The 20,982-nt window shown below is 31.4% G+C and overlaps 1 protein-coding gene across 1 annotated transcript in view; it reads right to left on the reverse strand.

The window, feature by feature from the left end:
• Positions 1-20,982, reverse strand: part of LOC124002235 (calpain-3-like) — a 65,910-nt gene that overhangs the window by 32,101 nt on the left and 12,827 nt on the right. The window contains exons 4-7 of the mRNA XM_046309597.1: positions 20,741-20,874; positions 19,049-19,217; positions 14,401-14,484; positions 13,825-13,919 (exon numbers count right to left, since the gene is read on the reverse strand). Of these exons, the coding sequence (XP_046165553.1) occupies positions 13,825-13,919; positions 14,401-14,484; positions 19,049-19,217; positions 20,741-20,874 (482 nt within the window). The remainder of the gene's footprint in view (positions 1-13,824; positions 13,920-14,400; positions 14,485-19,048; positions 19,218-20,740; positions 20,875-20,982) is intronic.

The raw sequence follows: 20,982 nt of genomic DNA on the forward strand, positions 1-20,982 counted from the left end.
AATGTCATAATGTCAAATGTCATAATGTCAAATGTCATAATGTCATAAATGTCATAATGTCAAATGTCATAATGTCAAATGTCATAAATGTCATAATGTACTAAATGTCATAATGTCATAAATGTCAAATGTCATAATGTACTAAATGTCATAATGTACTAAAATGTCATAAATGTCATAATGTACTAAATGTCATAATGTCTAAATGTCATAATGTCATAATGTCAAATGTCAAATGTACTAAATGTCATAATGTACTAAATGTCATAATGTCAAATAAATGTACTAAATGTCATAATGTCAAATGTCAAATGTCATAATGTCATGTACTAAATGTCATAATGTCATAATGTACTAAATGTCATAATGTCATAATGTCAAATGTCATAATGTCTAAATGTCATAAATGTCATAAATGTCATAAATGTCATAAATGTCATAATGTACTAAATGTCATAAATGTCATAATGTACTAAATGTCATAATGTCATAAATAAATGTCATAATGTACTAAATGTCATAATGTCATAAATGTCTAAATGTCAAATGTATAAATGTCATAATGTACTAATGTCATAATGTCATAATGTCATAATGTACTAAATGTCATAATGTCATAATGTCATAATGTACTAAATGTCATAATGTACTAAATGTCATAATGTACTAAATGTCATAATGTCATAAATGTCATAAATGTCATAATGTACTAAATGTCATAATGTACTAAATGTCATAATGTCATAAATGTCATAATGTACTAAATGTCATAATGTACTAAATGTCATAATGTCATAAATGTCATAATGTACTAAATGTCATAATGTCATAAATGTCATAATGTACTAAATGTCATAATGTACTAAATGTCATAATGTACTAAATGTCATAATGTCATAATGTACTAAATGTCATAATGTCATAATGTCTAAATGTCATAATGTACTAAATGTCATAAATGTCATAATGTCATAAATGTCATAATGTACTAAATGTCATAATGTCATAAATGTCATAAATGTCATAATGTCCTAACTGTCATAATGTACTAAATGTCATAATGTACTAAATGTCATAATGTCATAAATGTCATAATGTACTAAATGTCATAATGTGCTAAATGTCATAATGTCATAATGTCATAATGTCATAATGTCATAAATGTCATAAATGTACATAAATGTCATAATGTCAAATGTCATAATGTCATAAATGTCATAATGTCATAATGTACTAAATGTCATAATGTCATAATGTCATAAATGTCATAATGTCAAATGTCAAATGTACTAAATGTCATAATGTCATAAATGTCATAATGTCAAAATGTCATAATGTACTGTCATAATGTCAAATGTCAAATGTCAAATGTCAATGTACTAAATGTCATAATGTACTAAATGTCAAATGTCTAAATGTCAAATGTCTAAATGTCAAATGTACTAAATGTCATAATGTACTAAATGTCATAATGTACTAAATGTCATAATGTACTAAATGTCATAAATGTCATAAATGTCATAATGTACTAAATGTCATAATGTACTAAATGTCAAATGTCATAATGTCATAATGTCATAATGTCATAAATGTCATAATGTACTAAATAATGTCATAATGTACTAAATGTCATAATGTACTAAATGTCATAATGTACTAAATGTCATAATGTACTAAATGTCATAATGTCATAAATGTCATAATGTACTAAATGTCATAATGTACTAAATGTCATAATGTAATGTACTAAATGTCATAATGTACTAAATGTCATAATGTCATAATGTAATAAATGTCATAATGTACTAAATGTCATAATGTACTAAATGTCATAATGTAAATGTCAAATGTCAAATGTACTAAATGTCATAATGTACTAAATGTCATAATGTACTAAATGTCATAAATGTCATAATGTCATAATGTCAAATGTCATGTCAAATGTACTAAATGTCATAATGTACTAAATGTCATAATGTCATAATGTACTATAATGTCATAAATGTCAAATGTCATAATGTCAAATAAATGTACTAAATGTCATAATGTACAAATGTCATAATGTCATAATGTCAAATGTCATAATGTCAAATGTCAAATGTACTAAATGTCAAATGTCATGTAAAATGTCATAATGTACTAAATGTCATAATGTCATAATGTCATGTCAAATGTCATAATGTAAATGTCATAATGTACAAATGTCATAATGTACTAAATGTCTAAATGTCATAATGTACTAAATGTCATAATGTCATAAATGTCATAATGTCATAATAAATGTCATAATGTACAAATGTCATAATGTCATAATGTCATAAATGTCATAATGTACAAATGTCATAAATGTCATAATGTCATAATGTCAAATGTACTAAATGTCATGTCAAATGTATAAATGTAAAATGTCATAATGTACTAAATGTCATAATGTACTAAATGTCATAATGTCTAAATGTCATAATGTACTAAATGTCATAATGTCATAAATGTCTAAATGTCATAATGTACTAAATGTCATAATGTCATAAATGTCAAATGTCATAATGTCATAATGTCTAAATGTCATAATGTCATAAATGTACTAAATGTCATAATGTCATAAATGTAATGTACTAAATGTCATAAAATGTCATAATGTCTAAATGTCATAATGTACTAAATGTCATAAATGTCTAAATGTCATAATGTACTAAATGTCATAAATGTCATAATGTCATAATGTCATAAATGTCAAATGTCATAATGTACTAAATGTCATAATGTCATAAATGTCATGTCAATGTACATAAATGTCATAAATGTCATAATGTCATAATGTCATAATGTCATAAATGTCATAAATGTCATAATGTACTAAATGTCATAATGTCATAATGTCATAAAATGTCATAATGTACAAATGTCATAATGTGTCATAATGTCATAAATGTCATAATGTCATAATGTATAATGTCATAATGTACTAAATGTCATAATGTACTAAATGTCATAATGTCATAATGTACTAAATGTCATAATGTACTAAATGTCATAATGTACTAAATGTCATAATGTCATAATGTCATAATGTCATAAATGTCATAATGTCATAATGTCATAAATGTCATAATGTACTAAATGTCATAATGTCATAATGTCATAATGTACTAAATGTCATAATGTACTAAATGTCATAATGTACTGTACTAAATGTCATAATGTCATAAATGTCATAATGTCATAATGTATAAATGTCATAATGTATGTCATAATGTACTAAATGTCATAATGTCATAATGTACTAAATGTCATAATGTACTAAATGTCATAATGTCATAATGTACTAAATGTCATAAATGTCATAATGTACTAAATGTCATAATGTACTAAATGTCATAATGTCATAAATGTCATAATGTCATAAATGTCATAATGTCATAATGTCATAATGTCATAATGTACTAAATGTCATAATGTCATAATGTCAAATGTCAAATGTCATAATGTACAAATGTAAATGTCATAATGTCAAATGTCATAATGTCATAAATGTCAAATGTCATAATGTCATAATGTACTAAATGTCATAATGTACTAAATGTCATAATGTACTAAATGTCATAATGTCATGTCATAATGTCAAATGTCATAATGTCATAAATAAATGTCATAATGTCATGTCAAATGTCATAATAAATGTCATAATGTCATAATGTCATAAATGTCATAATGTACTAAATGTCATAATGTACTAAATGTCAAATGTACTAAATGTCATAATGTCATAATGTCATAAATGTCATAATGTCATAAATGTCATAATGTCATAATGTACTAAATGTCATAATGTACTAAATGTCATAATGTACTAAATGTCATAATGTCATAAATGTCATAAATGTCATAATGTCATAAATGTCATAATGTACTAAATGTCATGTGCTAAATGTCATAATGTCATAATGTACTAAATGTCATAATGTACTAAATGTCATAATGTACTAAATGTCATAATGTACTAAATGTCATAATGTCATAATGTCAATGTCATAAATGTCATAATGTACTAAATGTCATAATGTACTAAATGTCATAATGTCCTAAATGTCATAATGTCCTAAATGTCATAATGTACTAAATGTCATAAATGTACTAAATGTCATAATGTACTAAATGTCATAATGTCATGTCATAATGTACTAAATGTCATAATGTACTAAATGTCATAATGTACTAAATGTCATAATGTCATAAATGTCATAATGTACTAAATGTCATAATGTACTAAATGTCATAATGTCATAATGTACTAAATGTCATAATGTACTAAATGTCATAATGTCATAATGTACTAAATGTCATAATGTCAAATGTAAATGTCACTAAATGTCATAATGTACTAAATGTCAAATGTAAAATGTCATAATGTATAAATGTCATAATGTACTAAATGTCATAATGTACTAAATGTCATAATGTCAAATGTCAATGTCATAATAATGTACTAAATGTCATAATGTCATAAATGTCATAATGTCAAATGTCATAAATGTCATAAATGTACTAAATGTCATAATGTCATAATGTACTAAATGTCATAATGTCATAATGTACTAAATGTCATAATGTCATAATGTCATAATGTACTAAATGTCATAATGTCATAAATGTCATAATGTCATAATGTACTAAATGTCATAATGTCATAATGTACTAAATGTCATAATGTCATAATGTCATAATGTACTAAATGTCATAATGTATAAATGTCATAAATGTCATAATGTCTAAATGTCATAATGTCATAAATGTACATAATGTCATAAATGTCAAATGTAAATGTCATAAATGTCATAATGTCAAATGTCATAATGTACTAAATGTCATAATGTAAAATGTCATAAATGTCATAAATGTCATAATGTCATAAATGTCATAATGTCATGTCAAATGTCAAATGTCATAATGTCATAATGTCAAATGTCATAATGTAAATGTCAAATGTCATAATGTACTAAATGTCATAATGTCAAATGTCAAATGTCAAATGTCATAATGTCATAAATGTCATAATGTCAAATGTCATAATGTCATAAATGTCATAATGTCAAATGTCATAATGTCAAATGTCATAATGTCAAATGTATAATGTCATAATGTCATAATGTACTAAATGTCATAATGTACTAAATGTCATAATGTACTAAATGTCATAATGTCATAATGTACTAAATGTCATAATGTCTAAATAAATGTCATAATGTACTAAATGTCATAATGTACTAAATGTCATAAATGTACTAAATGTCATAATGTACTAAATGTCATAATGTACTAAATGTCATAATGTACTAAATGTCATAATGTACTAAATGTCATAATGTACTAAATGTCATAATGTACTAAATGTCATAAATGTATAATGTCATAATGTCATAATGTCATAATGTACTAAATGTCATAATGTCATAATGTCATAATGTACTAAATGTCATAATGTCATAATGTACATAATGTCATAATGTACTAAATGTCATAAATGTCATAATGTCATAATGTCATAAATGTCATAATGTACTAAATGTCATAATGTCATAAATGTCATAATGTCAAATAAATGTCATAAATAATGTCAAATGTCAAATGTCATAATGTACTAAATGTCATAATGTCACTAAATGTCAAATGTCATAATGTCATAATGTCATAATGTCATAATGTCTAAATGTCATAATGTCATAATGTCATAATGTCATATGTACTAAATGTCATAATGTACTAAATGTCATAATGTCATAATGTATAAATGTCTAAATGTCATAATGTACTAAATGTCATAATGTCATAAATGTCTAAATGTCATAATGTACTAAATGTCATAAATGTCATAATGTCATAAATGTCAAATGTACTAAATGTCATAATGTCATAAATGTCATAATGTCATAAATGTCATAATGTACTAAATGTCATAATGTACTAAATGTCATAATGTCAAATGTCATGTCAAATGTACTAAATGTCATAATGTACTAAATGTCATAATGTCATAATGTCATAATGTCATAATGTCATAATGTCATAAATGTCATAATGTCATAATGTCAAATGTCATAATGTCATAAATGTCATAATGTACTAAATGTCATAATGTCATAAATGTATAAATGTCATAATGTCAAATGTCATAATGTACTAAATGTCATAAATGTCATAATGTACTAAATGTCATAATGTACTAAATGTCATAATGTACTAAATGTCATAAATGTCATAATGTACTAAATGTCATAATGTCATAATAAATGTCATAATGTACATAAATGTCATAATGTCATAATGTCATAAATGTCATAATGTACATAATGTCATAAATGTCATAATGTACTAAATGTCATAATGTCAAATGTCATAATGTACAAATGTCATAATGTCATAAATGTCAAATGTCATAATGTCATAAATGTCATAATGTACTAAATGTCATAATGTACTAAATGTCATAATGTGTAAATGTCATAATGTACTAAATGTCATAATGTACATAATGTCATAATGTCATAAATGTCATAATGTCTAAATGTCATAATGTACTAAATGTCATAATGTCATAATGTCAAATGTCAAATGTCATAAATGTACTAAATGTCATAATGTCTAAATGTCATAATGTACTAAATGTCATAATGTCAAATGTCATAAATGTCATAATAAATGTCATAATGTACTAAATGTCATAATGTACTAAATGTACATGTCATAATGTACTAAATGTCATAATGTACTAAATGTCATAATGTCATAATGTCATAATGTCATAATGTCATAAATGTCATAATGTAAAATGTCATAATGTAAATAAATGTCATAATGTCATAATGTCAAATGTCATAATGTCATAAATGTCATAATGTCATAATGTCATAATGTCTAAATGTCATAATGTATAAATGTCATAAATGTCATAATGTCATAAATGTCATAATGTCAAATGTCATAATGTACTAAATGTCATAATGTCAAATGTCATAATGTACTAAATGTCATAATGTACATAAATGTCATAATGTCATAAATGTCATAATGTCAAATGTCATAATGTAATAAATGTCATAAATGTCATAATGTCATAATGTCATAATGTCATAATGTCATAATGTCATAAATGTCATAATGTCATAATGTCATAATGTCAAATGTCAAATGTAATGTCAAATGTCATAATGTACTAAATGTCATAAATGTCATAATGTCATAAATGTCATAATGTACTAAATGTCATAATGTATAAATGTACTAAATGTCTAAATGTCATAATGTACTAAATGTCATAATGTCATAATGTACTAAATGTCATAATGTCATAAATGTACTAAATGTCATAATGTCATAAATGTCATAATGTACTAAATGTCATAATGTCATAAATGTCATAATGTCATAATGTCATAATGTCATAATGTCATAATGTCATAATGTACTAAATGTCATAATGTCATAATGTCATAATGTCATAATGTACTAAATGTCATAATGTCATAATGTCATAATGTACTAAATGTCATAATGTATTAAATGTCATAATGTCATAATGTACTAAATGTCATAATGTAAAATGTCATAATGTACAAATGTCATAATGTACTAATGTCAATGTCATAAATGTCATAATGTACTAAATGTCATAAATGTCTAAATGTCATAATGTCATAATGTACTAAATGTCATAATGTCATAATGTCATAAATGTACTAAATGTCATAATGTCATAAATGTCATAATGTCATAATGTACTAAATGTCATAATGTCATAATGTACTAAATGTCATAATGTCATAATGTCATAAATGTCATAATGTCAAATGTCAAATGTACTAAATGTCATAATGTAAATGTCATAATGTCAAATGTCATAAATGTCATAATGTACTAAATGTCATAATGTCATAAATGTCATAATGTCATAATGTCATAATGTCAAATGTCAAATGTGTACATAAATGTACAAATGTCATAATGTACTGTCATAATGTCATAAATGTCATAATGTCATAATGTCATAATGTACTAAATGTCATAATGTCATAAATGTCATAATGTAAAATGTCATAATGTACTAAATGTCATAATGTCATAATGTCATAATGTCATAATGTCATAATGTACTAAATGTCATAAATGTCATAATGTACTAAATAATGTCATAATGTACTAAATGTCATAATGTACTAAATGTCATAATGTACTAAATGTCATAATGTACTAAATGTCATAATGTCATAAATGTCATAATGTACTAAATGTCATAATGTACTAAATGTCATAAATGTCAAATGTCATAATGTACTAAATGTCATAATGTCATAATGTACTAAATGTCATAATGTCATAATGTCATAATGTCATAAATGTCATAATGTCATAATGTCAAATGTCATAATGTCATAAATGTCATAATGTCATAAATAATGTCATAAATGTCATAATGTACTGTCATAATGTCATAATGTCAAATGTCATAAATGTCATAATGTACATAATAAAATGTCATAATGTATAAATGTCATAATGTACTAAAATGTCATAATGTACTAAATGTCATAATGTACTAAATGTCATAATGTACATAATGTACTAAATGTCATAATGTCATAATGTACTAAATGTCATAATGTCTAAATGTCATAATGTCAAATAAATGTACTAAATGTCATAAATGTCATAATGTCAAATGTCATAATGTACAAATGTCAAATGTACTAAATGTCATAATGTCATAATGTACTAAATGTCATAATGTCAAATGTCATAAATGTCATAATGTCATAATGTCATAATGTACTAAATGTCATAATGTCATAATGTAAATGTCATAATGTACTAAATGTCATAATGTAAATAATGTCTAAATGTCATAATGTCAAAATGTCATAATGTACTAAATGTCATAATGTACTAAATGTCATAAATGTCATAATGTCATAAATGTACTAAATGTCATAATGTCATAAATGTCATAATGTCATAATGTACTAAATGTCATAATGTCATAATGTACTAAATGTCATAATGTCATAATGTCATAATGTACTAAATGTCATAATGTACTAAATGTCATAAATGTCATAATGTCATAAATGTCATAATGTACTAAATGTCATAATGTCATAAATGTCATAATGTCAAATGTCATAATGTCATAATGTCATAAATGTCAAATGTCATAATGTACTAAATGTCATAATGTCATAAATGTCATAATGTCATAATGTCATAAATGTCATAATGTCATAAATGTCATAATGTCATAATGTCATAAATGTACTAAATGTCATAATGTCAAATGTCAAATGTACAAATGTCATAATGTCTCATAATGTCATAAATGTCATAATGTACTAAATGTCATAATGTACAAATGTCAAATGTCTAAATGTCATAATGTCATAATGTACTAAATGTCATAATGTACTAAATGTCATAATGTCATACTAAATGTCATAATGTCATAAATGTCATAATGTCATAATGTACATAAATGTCATAATGTCATAATGTACTAAATGTCATAATGTCATAAATGTCATAAATGTCATAATGTCATAATGTCATAATGTACTAAATGTCATAATGTACTAAATGTCATAATGTACTAAATGTCATAATGTACTAAATGTCATAATGTCATAATGTACTAAATGTCATAATGTACTAAATGTCATAATGTACTAAATGTCATAATGTCAAATGTCATAAATGTCATAATGTACTAAATGTCATAATGTACTAAATGTCATAATGTCATAAATGTCATAAATGTCACTAAATGTCATAATGTACTAAATGTCATAATGTCATAAATGTCATAATGTCATAATGTACTAAATGTCATAATGTACTAAATGTCATAATGTCATAAATGTCATAAATGTCATAATGTACTAAATGTCATAATGTACTAAATGTCAAAATGTCATAAATGTCATAATGTACTAAATGTCATAATGTACTAAATGTCATAATGTACTAAATGTCATAATGTCATAATGTACTAAATGTCATAATGTACTAAATGTCATAATGTATAATGTACTAAATAATGTCAAATGTCATAATGTACTAAATGTCATAATGTACTAAATGTCATAATGTACTAAATGTCATAATGTCATAATGTACTAAATGTCATAAATGTACTAAATGTCATAATGTACTAAATGTCATAATGTCATAATGTATAAATGTACTAAATGTCATAATGTCATAATGTCATAATGTACTAAATGTCATAATGTCATAATGTACTAAATGTCATAATGTACTAAATGTCATAATGTACTAAATGTCATAATGTCATAATGTACTAAATGTCATAATGTACTAAATGTCATAAATGTCATAATGTCATAATGTACTAAATGTCATAATGTACTAAATGTCATAAATGTCATAATGTACTAAATGTCATAATGTACTAAATGTCATAAATGTCAAATGTCATAATGTCATAAATGTCATAAATGTCATAATGTACTAAATGTCATAATGTCAAATGTCATAATGTACTAAATGTCATAATGTACTAAATGTCATAATGTACTAAATGTCATAATGTACTAAATGTCATAATGTACTAAATGTCATAATGTACTAAATGTCATAATGTACTAAATGTCATAAATGTCATAATGTACTAAATGTCATAATGTCATAAATGTCATAATGTACTAAATGTCATAATGTCAAATGTCATAAATGTCATAAATGTCATAATGTCATAATGTACTAAATGTCATAATGTACATAAATAAATGTCATAATGTCTAAATGTCATAATGTCATAATGTACAAATAAATGTATAATGTCATAATGTAAAATGTCATAATGTACTAAATGTCATAATGTCAAATGTCATAATGTCATAATGTACTAAATGTCTAAATGTCATAATGTACTAAATGTCATAAATGTCATAATGTCTAAATGTCATAAATGTACAAATGTCATAATGTCATAATGTACTAAATGTCATAATGTCATAAATGTCATAATGTCATAATGTACTAAATGTCATAATGTACTAAATGTCATAATGTACTAAATGTCATAATGTCATAATGTACTAAATGTCATAATGTCATAATGTACTAAATGTCATAATGTCATAATGTACTAAATGTCATAATGTCATAATGTACTAAATGTCATAATGTACTAAATGTCATAATGTCATAAATGTCATAAATGTCAAATGTACTAAATGTCATAATGTACTAAATGTCATAATGTCATAATGTACTAAATGTCATAATGTACTAAATGTCATAATGTACTAAATGTCATAATGTCAAATGTCAAATGTCATAATGTCATAAATGTCATAAATGTCATAATGTCATAAATGTCATAATGTACTAAATGTCATAATGTACTAAATGTCATAATGTCACTAAATGTCATAATGTCATAAATGTCATAATGTACTAAATGTCATAATGTACTAAATGTCATAATGTACTAAATGTCATAATGTCATAATGTCATAAATGTCATAATGTACTAAATGTCATAATGTCCTAAATGTCATAATGTCATAAATGTCATAATGTACTAAATGTCATAATGTCATAAATGTCATAAATGTCATAATGTCATAATGTCATAAATGTCATAATGTCAAATGTCAAATGTCATAAATGTCATAATGTACTAAATGTCATAATGTACTAAATGTCATAATGTCAAATGTCATAATGTACTAAATGTCATAATGTACTAAATGTCATAAAATGTCATAATGTCATAATGTACTAAATGTCATAATGTACTAAATGTCATAATGTACTAAATGTCATAATGTACTAAATGTCATAATGTCATAAATGTCATAATGTACTAAATGTCATAATGTACTAAATGTCATAATGTCATAAATGTCATAAATGTCATAATGTACTAACTGTCATAATGTACTAAATGTCATAATGTACTAAATGTCATAATGTCATAAATGTCATAATGTCATAAATGTCATAATAATGTACTAAATGTCATAATGTATAATGTACTAAATGTCATAATGTCATAATGTACTGTCATAATGTAAATGTCATAATGTACTAAATGTCATAATGTACTAAATGTCATAAAATGTCATAATGTACTGTAAATGTCATAATGTACTAAATGTCATAATGTCATAATAAATGTCATAATGTACTAAATGTCATAATGTCATAATGTCATAATGTCATAATGTACTAAATGTCATAATGTCATAAAATGTCATAATGTACTAAATGTCATAATGTACTAAATGTCATAATGTACTAAATGTCATAATGTACTAAATGTCATAATGTACTAAATGTCATAATGTCATAATGTACTAAATGTCATAATGTCATAATGTCATAATGTACTAAATGTCATAATGTACTAAATGTCATAAATGTCATAATGTACTAAATGTCATAATGTACTAAATGTCATAATGTACTAAATGTCATAATGTCATAATAAATGTCATAATGTACTAAATGTCATAATGTACTAAATGTCATAATGTCATAATGTCATAAATGTCATAATGTCATAATGTACTAAATGTCATAATGTACTAAATGTCATAAATGTCATAATGTCATAATGTACTAAATGTCATAATGTACTAAATGTCATAATGTACTAAATGTCATAAATGTCATAATGTACTAAATGTCATAATGTACTAAATGTCATAATGTCATAAATGTCATAATGTACTAAATGTCATAATGTATGTCATAATGTACTAAATGTCAAATGTCATGTCATAATGTACTAAATGTCATAATGTACTAAATGTCATAATGTCAAATAAATGTCATAATGTACTAAATGTCATAATGTACTAAATGTCATAATGTACTAAATGTCATAATGTCATAATGTACTAAATGTCATAATGTCATAATGTCATAATGTACTAAATGTCATAATGTACTAAATGTCATAATGTCATAATGTACTAAATGTCATAATGTCATAATGTCATAATGTACTAAATGTCATAATGTACTAAATGTCATAATGTCATAATGTCAAATGTCATAATGTCATAATGTACTAAATGTCATAATGTACTAAATGTCATAATGTACTAAATGTCATAAATGTCATAATGTACTAAATGTCATAATGTACTAAATGTAAAAATGTCATAATGTACTAAATGTCATAATGTACTAAATGTACTAAATGTCATAATGTACTAAATGTCATAATGTCATAATGTCATAATGTACTAAATGTCATAATGTCATAATGTACTAAATGTCATAATGTGACTAAATGTCTAAATGTCATAATGTCATAATGTCATAATGTACTAAATGTCAAAATGTCATAATGTACTAAATGTCATAATGTACTAAATGTCATAATGTACTAAATGTCATAATGTCATAATGTACTAAATGTCATAATGTGCTAAATGTCATAAATGTGCTAAATATCATAAACGTGCTAAATATCATAAATGTGCTAAATATCATAAATGTGCTAAATGTCATAAATTTGATACATTTGAAAAATGGCATAAAGGTTATAAATGTGATAAATGGAATTTTGACCAATCAGACCAGTTCTGAAAAAGTTCTGATATGAAAAGATTTGATGTGATTGGTCAAAATACAAATGAGTTGAAAAAAGATCAGAATTGGGATACCTGTGTAAACGTAGCCTTAGAAGAACGAGGCAATGTCATAGGAATTGTATGCTGTGTCTATCACTGGTGCCAGTTCAATCAATCAATCAATCAATCAATCAATCAATCAATCAATCAATCAGGCGTATCTTACTTGTCACTCCAGGGCCCATTCCACTCTACCTGTCCCCAGGGGTTCCTGAGGCGCACCAGGCGCACCTTAGGCTCCTTATGCTGGGACTGCTTACACTGAGGAGAAACACACACACTGGTCCATGTAACAATCACAACCACTGGCTGCTTGAGTCAGCTTTGTCCCAACCCACAACCATTGGCTGCTTGAGTCAGCTTTGTCCCCACCCACAACCACTGGCTGCTTGAGTCAGCTTTGTCCCAACCCACAACCACTGGCTGCTTGAGTCAGCTTTGTCCCCACCCACAACCACTGGCTGCTTGAGTCAGCTTTGTCCCCACCCATAACCATTGGCTGCTTGAGTCAGCTTTGTCCCAACCCACAACCACTGGCTGCTTGAGTCAGCTTTGTCCCCACCCACAACCACTGGCTGCTTGAGTCAGCTTTGTCCCAACCCACAACCACTGGCGTGAAGTGAATCTATATGTTGCTATGGGTCTATTGCAGGTAAACACACCTCCAATCAGAGAACATGTGAAGATGTCCTTAGATCCTGTAATTGAAGTGAATCTATATGTTGCCATGGGTGTATCTTACCTCCTCAACGGCAGTCACAGAGTAGGCGTGGCCCTTCACAAGGCCAGTCACAGTGCGGGTCTCGAAACGAGCAGGAACCAGGGACTGGAGAATAAAATAGACAACACATGAATCATTGGATTCGGGGCGGCAGCGTAGCCTAGTGGTTAGAGCGTTGGACTAGCTGACTGAGCTGACAAGGTACAAATCTGTCGTTCTGCCCCTGAACAGGCAGTTAACCCCACTGTTCCCAGGCCGTCATTGAAAATAAGAATGTGTTCTTAACTGACTTGCCTGGTTAAATAAAGGTAAAAAAAAAATAAAATATATATATAGCTGGTCTTCGCTATACCAGACACAGCAGAATCCGTTGAGAGGCCATTTACGCAATTGTCTGCATTGAAACGGGTAAAGACATACATTCAAAACTGGACTGTTTTCCGTTGAGACTGAGAGACTTTTTAAAACAACGGAGGTCCAACTGGTTTTACAATTCAATTCAGTCACTTATGTCTTCACCCAGAAGGACTTAATTTACAATTAAACATAAGAGCTAGTGTTTATTTACAGTAGTGTCGTCTACTATTATTACATGACATGTCAATTGTGGAAGTATACACTTACCGGACAGTTTATTAGGTACACCACCCCGTTCACAAAAAATGTAGGTTAAAAGATCAACCCCCCTTTTTTTTCAATTTTCACAATAAATAGCTCAGGACCTGAAGCAAGGATATGCATATTATTGATACCATTTGAAAGGAAACACTTTGAAGTTTGTGTGAAAGTGTGAAATTAATGTAGGAGAATATAACACATTAGATCTGATTAAAGATAATAAAAAGATACAACATGTGTTTGTTTTTTGTACCATCATCTTTAAAATGCAAGAGAATGGCTGTGATATGATACTCCACAATACTAACCTAAATGACAGAGTTTAATGGCTGTGATATGATACTCCACAATACTAACCTAAATGACAGAGTTTAATGGCTGTGATATGATACTCCACAATACTAACCTAAATGACAGAGTTTAATGGCTGTGATATGATACTCCACAATACTAACCTAAATGACAGAGTTTAATGGCTGTGATATGATACTCCACAATACTAACCTAAATGACAGAGTTTAATGGCTGTGATATGATACTCCACAATACTAACCTAAATGACAGAGTTTAATGGCTGTGATATGATACTCCACAATACTAACCTAAATGACAGAGTTTAATGGCTGTGATATGATACTCCACAATACTAACCTAAATGACAGAGTTTAATGGCTGTGATATGATACTCCACAATACTAACCTAAATGACAGAGTTTAATGGCTGTGATATGATACTCCACAATACTAACCTAAATGACAGAGTTTAATGGCTGTGATATGATACTCCACAATACTAACCTAAATGACAGAGTTTAATGGCTGTGATATGATACTCCACAATACTAACCTAAATGACAGAGTTTAATGGCTGTGATATGATACTCCACAATACTAACCTAAATGACAGAGTTTAATGGCTGTGATATGATACTCCACAATACTAACCTAAATGACAGAGTTTAATGGCTGTGATATGATACTCCACAATACTAACCTAAATGACAGAGTTTAATGGCTGTGATATGATACTCCACAATACTAACCTAAATGACAGAGTTTAATGGCTGTGATAGGAGAAAACTGAGGATGGATCCACAACATTGTTGTTACTCCACAATACTAACCTAAATGACAGAGTGAAAAGAAGGAAGCTTGTACAGAATAACAATATATTCCAAAACATGCATCCTGTTTGTAATAAGGCATCAAAGTAATACTGCATAAAATGTGGCAAAGAAATACACTTTTTTGCCCTGAAAACAAAGCATTATGTTTGGGACAAATCCAACACAACACATCACTGAGTAACACTCCTCATATTTTCAAGCATTGTGGTGGACTGCATCATGTTATGTGTATGCTTGTCATGGGCAAGAACTGGGGAGTTTTTCAGGATAGAAAGAAATGGAATAGAGCTAAGCACAGGCAAAATCCTAGAGGAAAACTCATTCACGTTTCAGCAGGACAATAACCTAAAATGCCAATTACACGTTGGAGTTGCTTACCAAGATGACATTGAATGTTCCTGAGTGGCCTAGTTATATTTTGTACTTAAATTGGCTTGAAAATCTATGGCAAGATTTGAGAATTGCTGAGAATTGACAAAGTTTGAAGAATTTTTGTTAACAAAAAAATTCAATCCAGGTCAGGTTTTAGTCCCTGATAAACACAGATACAGGTCAGGGTTTAGTCCCCGATAAACACAGATACAGGTCAGGGTTTAGTCCCCGATAAACACAGGTACAGGTCAGGGTTTAGTCCCTGATAAACACAGGTACAGGTCAGGGTTTAGTCCCTGATAAACACAGATACAGGTCAGGGTTTAGTCCCTGATAAACACAGATACAGGTCAGGGTTTAGTCCCTGATAAACACAGGTACAGGTCAGGGTTTAGTCCCTGATAAACACAGGTACAGGTCAGGGTTTAGTCCCCGATAAACACAGATACAGGTCAGGGTTTAGTCCCTGATAAACACAGATACAGGTCAGGGTTTAGAAAGCACCACAATATTTTTTCATAAACGTTTAGTGGCCATAATTGTTTTGTTTTCTTAGTGGTGGCCATAATTTTTTTACTTTTTTTTTTTACCTTTATTTAACCAGGCAAGTCAGTTAAGAACATATTCTTATTTTCATTGTTGTTTTGTTTTCTTAGTGGTGGCCATAATTGTTTTGTTTTCTTAGTGGTGGCCATAATTGTTTTGTTTTCTTAGTGGTGGCCATAATTGTTTTGTTTTCTTAGTGGTGGCCATAATTGTTTTGTTTACTTAGTGGTGGCCATAATTGTTTTGTTTTCTTAGTGGTGGCCATAATTGTTTTGTTTTCTTAGTGGTGACCATAATTGTTTTGTTTTCTTAGTGGTGGCCATAATTGTTTTGTTTTCTTAGTGGTGACCATCGAGGATATTTGATCACTGATGACTTCCAGCATTGGATATAGTATGTTATTCTTATTAAATAGCGGAAGTTATTTTTTTGGGGGGGCAGTAAGCCACAAATATCAGCATACTTGGCTCCTCCTACTGAGAAGACCTCATCGAAGGCATATTTGCTTTGATTCGTGCCATTGGTTCATTTTGGTACAACGTATCCCTTCAGCTGATTATCAGCTGTTGTCAAATATACCTGGGTCTCAAAACACGATTCTCTTCCTCAATAGTATGCCATTTTATTAGATGAAAAGCCAAAAATGAGTAAGACATCTTGGCATTTATAACATACTACATTTGAGACATTTCACAAACTCTGAAACTTTTTTATTTCGCATTCTCAAAACAATTACTATTTAGAGCGTAAGTACAAATATTTGGACACGGCCATTGTGTCAATTAGGCAGTGGGACAGGTTTGGACATGGCCATTTTGTCAATTAGGCAGTGGGACAGGTTTGGACATGGCCATTCTGTCAATTAGGCAGTGGGACAGGTTTGGACATGGCCATTCTGTCAATTAGGCAGTGGGACAGGTTTGGACATGGCCATTCTGTCAATTAGGCAGTGGGACAGGTTTGGACATGGCCATTCTGTCAATTAGGCAGTGGGACAGGTTTGGACATGGCCATTCTGTCAATTAGGCAGTGGGACAGGTTTGGACATGGCCATTCTGTCAATTAGGCAGTGGGACAGGTTTGGACATGGCCATTCTGTCAATTAGGCAGTGGGACAGGTTTGGACATGGCCATTCTGTCAATTAGGCAGTGGGACAGTTTTGGACATGGCCATTCTGTCAATTAGGCAGTGGGACAGGTTTGGACATGGCCATTCTGTCAATTAGGCAGTGGGACAGATTTGGACCCACACTGACACGGTACACATGTGCACAGGGTGCGGGGACGGCAGCACTAACCCCCAGCCAACACAGACAGGACACATAGTTTTTGTATTGACTGAAATGGCTCTTAGGTCTGGTGACAGGTCAGGTGACAGGTCAGGTGACAGGTCTGATGACAGGTCTGTTGACAGGTCAGGTATTAGGTCAGGTGACAGGTCTGGTGACAGGTTTGGTGTTAGTTCAGGTGACAGGTCTGTTGACAGGTCTGGTGTTAGGTCAGGTGACAGGTCTGGTGACAGGTCAGGTAACAGGTCTGGTGGCAGGTCAGGTGAAAGGTCTGGTGACAGGTCAGGTGACAGTTCTGATGACAGGTCTGGTGTTAGATCAGGTGACAGGTCAGGTGACAGGTCAGGTGTTAGGTCTGGTGACAGGTCAGGTGACAGTTCTGGTGACAGATCAGGTGACAGGTCAGGTGTTAGTTCTGGTGACAAATCAGGTGACATGTCAGGTGACTGGTCTGGTGTTAGATCAGGTGACAGGTCAGGTGACAGGTCTGGTGACAGGTCTGGTGTTAGGTCTGGTGACAGGTCAGGTGACAGGTCTGGTGACAGGTCAGGTGACAGGTCAGGTGTTAGGTCTGGTGACAGGTCAGGTGATGGGTCAGAATCATAAATGAAGAGAGGGGCTCCATGATGGGCTGCTCTATCGACGTGAGTGTCTTCAACTATGGTTTGTGAGACCCGTTGGAGGTCAGGGGTCACGATCCTAAGGTCAGAGACTCACGTCGATAGAGCAGCCCATCATAGAGCCTCTCTCCAGGGCCTTCTTCATGATCTTATACAGCTCCTTGGGCGCCTCCTTCATCTCATAGAACTCTGTCACGCCCCCGGTGAAGTCTTCCATGGCCTCCGTGGTGTTACCACCCTTCAGGGCCTCATAGGAACCGTGAAGCCTGGGGAGGAGGGGGGATGGGAGAGTGAGGGTTAGGGTTAGGGTCGTGGTGTTACCACCCTTCAGCATGGGGAGGAGGGGGGATGGGAGAGTGAGGGTTAGGGTCGTGGTGTTACCACCCTTCAGCATGGGGAGGGGGGAGGAGAGTGAGGGTTAGGGTCGTGGTGTTACCACCCTTCAGGGCCTCATAGGAACCGTGAAGCCTGGGGAGGAGGGGGATGGGAGAGTGAGGGTTAGGGTTAGGGTCGTGGTGTTACCACCCTTCAGCATGGGGAGGAGGGGGATGGGAGAGTGAGGGTTAGGGTCGTGGTGTTACCACCCTACAGCCTGGGGAGGGGGTGAGGGTTAGGGGCGTGGTGTTACCACCCTTCAGCCTGGGGAGGAGGGGGATGGGAGAGTGAGGGTTAGGGTGGTGGTGTTACCACCCTTCAGCCTGGGGAGGAGGGGGATGGGAGAGTGAGGGTTAGGGTCGTGGTGTTACCACCCTTTGAGCGCCTCATAGGAACCGTGAAGCCTGGGGGGAGGGGGGGATGGGAGAGTGAGGGTTAGGGTCGTGGTGTTACCACCCTACAGCATGGGGAGGGGGGGGATGGCAGAGTGAGGGTTAGGGTTAGGGTCGTGGTGTTACCACCCTTTTAGCGCCTCATAGGAACCGTGAAGCCTGGGGAGGGGGATGGGAGAGTGAGGGTTAGGGTTAGGGTCGTGGTGTTACCACCCTTTAGCGCCTCATAGGAACCGTGAAGCCTGGGGAGGGGGGATGGGAGAGTGAGGGTTAGGGTTAGGGTCGTGGTGTTACCACCCTTCAGCATGGGGAGGAGGGGGGATGGGAGAGTGAGGGTTAGGGTCGTGGTGTTACCACCCTTCAGCATGGGGAGGGGGGGATGGGAGAGTGAGGGTTAGGGGTACCTACTTGGTGTAGGGTTGGGGTAAAGGTTACCTACTTGGTGTATGGTTGGGGTTAAGGTTACCTACTTGGTGTAGGGTTGGGGTTAAGGTTACCTACTTGGTGTAGAGTTGTGGTAAAGGTTACCTACTTGGTGTTGGGTTGGGGTAAATGTTACCTACTTGGTGTAGGGTTGGGGTTAAGGTTACCTACTTGGTGTAGGGTTGGGGTTAAGGTTACCTACTTGGTGTATGGTTAGGGTTACCTACTTGGTGTAGGGTTGGGGTAAAGGTTACCTACTTAGTGTAGGGTTGGGGTTAAGGTTACCTACTTGGTGTAGGGTTGGGGTAAAGGTTACCTACTTAGTGTAGGGTTGGGGTTAAGGTTACCTACTTGGTGTAGGGTTGGGTTTAAGGTTACCTACTTGGTGTAGGGTTGGGGTAAAGGTTACCTACTTGGTGTAGGGTTGGGGTTAAGGGTACCTACTTGGCGTAGGGTTGGGGTTAAGGTTACCTACTTGGTGTAGGGTTGGGGTTAGGGTTACCTACTTGGTGTAGGGTTGGGGTTAGGGTTATCTACTTAGTGTAGGGTTGGGGTTGGGGTTACCTACTTGGTCTAGATTTAGGGTCAGCAGTACATACTTGGCGTAGGCCTTCTCCAGCAGGGCACTCCAGAATTCATTTCTCTCGGCAGACTTGGTGAACACCAGCTGGCTGTTGAAGGTGGGGATGCGGTCGTCAATAACAACGTCAACCCAGTCGCCATAGCGCCAGAACTGGGGGAGAAAGAGTTGTCCCATGCAGTACACGGTTGAGGATTTGACAAGAGAAGATAATCTGTCGCAATCAGGGTTGAGATTGATTAATTTCACACAATTCAGTAA

The sequence above is a fragment of the Oncorhynchus gorbuscha genome, linkage group LG17 (assembly GCF_021184085.1).
Source record: "Oncorhynchus gorbuscha isolate QuinsamMale2020 ecotype Even-year linkage group LG17, OgorEven_v1.0, whole genome shotgun sequence".
Taxonomy (NCBI): Eukaryota; Metazoa; Chordata; class Actinopteri; order Salmoniformes; family Salmonidae; genus Oncorhynchus; species Oncorhynchus gorbuscha.